At 35.1% G+C, this 2,131-nt stretch overlaps 1 protein-coding gene across 1 annotated transcript; it reads left to right on the top strand.

Annotated features, from left to right (window-relative positions):
* Positions 1 to 321: 321 nt before the first annotated feature.
* LOC149266171 (serine carboxypeptidase-like) lies at positions 322 to 984 on the top strand. Its single transcript, XM_089407382.1, has 3 exons — positions 322 to 450; positions 615 to 748; positions 835 to 984. The coding sequence occupies exons 1-3, from the start codon at positions 339 to 341 to the stop codon at positions 982 to 984; spliced, it is 396 nt and encodes a 131-aa protein (XP_089263508.1). The 5' UTR covers positions 322 to 338.
* The last annotated feature ends 1,147 nt before the right edge of the window (positions 985 to 2,131 follow it).

Raw genomic sequence — 2,131 nt, 5'->3', positions numbered from 1 at the left:
TGTGCACCTCAATTTTCAATTCCATTATGGCATTAGCTGGGAATATCAATGTAAGACTTAAATTCTAAATACTGTACAACCAGACATTATGTTTATTTTATTAGCATTTTGTATCTTAAAATGTAGTTTGTCATCGTTGTTTTATATATCTTACGATATTAGTTTTCATTATTTTGTTTTATATTTTGCAGTACTATGATGTTCGGAATGAGTGCAATGGTGGCCTGTGCTATGATTTTTCAAATATGGAGAATTACTTAAACTAGGGTTCCGTTAGGGATGCCCTGGGGGTTGGCAGCTGAAAATTTATCTCTTGTAGCCCCTTGGTTTATGAAGCTATGCTTATTGACTGGATGCGGAATATGGAAGTTGGCATTCCAACACTCTTGGAGGATGGTGTTAAGTTGCTAGTTTATGCAGGAGAATATGATCTCATTTGCAATTGGTTAGGTAATGATACTTTATACATATAACATATTGTTTTTGTTTTGGAGAATGACTTTATGATTTAGGTGTTAAGTCTGTTATTAACTTATTTGCAATTGTGTTTTTCAGGCTTGTCAATCTAATCTTCAAAATTGAAAAGTTAATTGTTCAAATTATGTGTCTTTCAGGCAATTCAAGATGGCTGAATTCCATGGATTGGTCTGGAAGTGAGAATTTCAAGAAGGCACCTACAAAATCCTTCCTTGTAGACGATAAGGAAGCAGGTTTAATAACCAGTTATGGACCACTCAGTTTTCTCAAGGTAAAAGGCACTCGATGATCATCTTTGATTTCGTTGTACAAGTAGATAATTTCTTCCTTACAGAATCTTCTATTTTGCTGCACCAGGTTCATGATGCAGGTCATATGGTCCCAATGGATCAGCCAAAAGTAGCCTTGGATATGTTAAAACGCTGGACACAAGGAAGTATTACTGACGACAATTCTCAAATTTTAGAGACATTGACGGAGATGCCAGAGAAGAATTTCGAGAGTTAGTTATCTGCTTAACTAGGATAATTGCTCTCTTCACCTAGATTAATGTAAATATTTCTAGATTTGTAGTAGTGTGCATCCCCAAAGATGTGTATTTTCTGATTTGGAAAAATAATTGTGCATTGGGACCATCAGTCTTGCTAACTTGTGTCAAATCTTTTGATGGCCACTTTTTAACTGTATAGAAATAGTGCTTCTTATTGCTTACCAAGCCTTGTGGAATTATGATTATACATGGTGTTAAAGTTATATTCAAGAACATGAATAGTATGTCCTGTGTTCTTATTCCAGCATGTTCTGATGTCCTAATGGATGAAAGAAATTGTAAATTGGATGCAAGAAATTGTAAATTCAATAAAAATATTTGGTTAGAGTCTCGGGGAATTCAAAGCATGATGCTCTTAGCCTACATTCAATTTTATTGACAATGACATGAAAACATTTATGTTGTTTGCAATCATACAACGGATGCCAGTATTGTCTACTTATATTTGAATTGGAGGCTATGTGGTTTGGCTGTGTTTCACTTCTTGTTCGTTCTATTATTTTATTGTTGAATATGCCTGTTTCCTCTTTTTGCCTCTTATCCCTTTATAAGCCTCTTGGACATTAAGTGTTTGGCATGGCAAGATATGTCCATAAAGCGCATGGACTATCTACAGTCCATCAATGCTTGTTGTTGCTGCTATCTACACTGCTCGATGCACTTTGAGGAAGGATCCATGTTTGAACAAAACACTTACCCTTCATACAGGATACTCTGAAGGAGACCTGAAGTAAGCCTTAAAAATTTTAAAGCATCATGCTTTTACTGATTTTACCCTTATAAAGAAATCCTACTTCTAGACATTTTAGATTCCTTCATCAATTATAGGAAGGCATTGTTGATCAGCTACGGCAAGAACATTGTGTCTTGATCAACTATATGTTGGAACTCAGCTACTAACACCCTGTATGAACTGAATCTTTATCTAATACTAATGTGCATACTAAGCGTCTAGAGGCGTACGCACATTTTGTTAACTCTGTACATTAAGGTAATAACATTTATGTGCATTGTTCTAGGGAATGTTCGTATTTCATGGTTGATTTTAACCTAAATACGGGAGGAAATAAGCTGAGAGCTGTTCATAAGAAGTATTTAGATCGT

Source organism: Pinus tabuliformis, chromosome 6, assembly GCF_031772625.1.
Source record: "Pinus tabuliformis cultivar Carrire ecotype Pingquan chromosome 6, CPIR1, whole genome shotgun sequence".
Classification (NCBI taxonomy): Eukaryota; Viridiplantae; Streptophyta; class Pinopsida; order Pinales; family Pinaceae; genus Pinus; species Pinus tabuliformis.
Note: the sequence above shows the minus strand (reverse complement) of the source record. Positions and strands in the feature narration are given on the sequence as shown.

Excerpts from the sequence above, each read along its gene's own strand:
- LOC149266171 (XM_089407382.1), top strand. The coding sequence starts at position 339 with ATGCTTATTGACTGGATGCGGAATATGGAAGTTGGCATTCCAACACTC. Across the intron at positions 451-614 it reads TCTCATTTGCAATTGGTTAG|GCAATTCAAGATGGCTGAAT; the intron begins GTAATGATACTT and ends TGTGTCTTTCAG. Across the intron at positions 749-834 it reads GACCACTCAGTTTTCTCAAG|GTTCATGATGCAGGTCATAT; the intron begins GTAAAAGGCACT and ends TTGCTGCACCAG.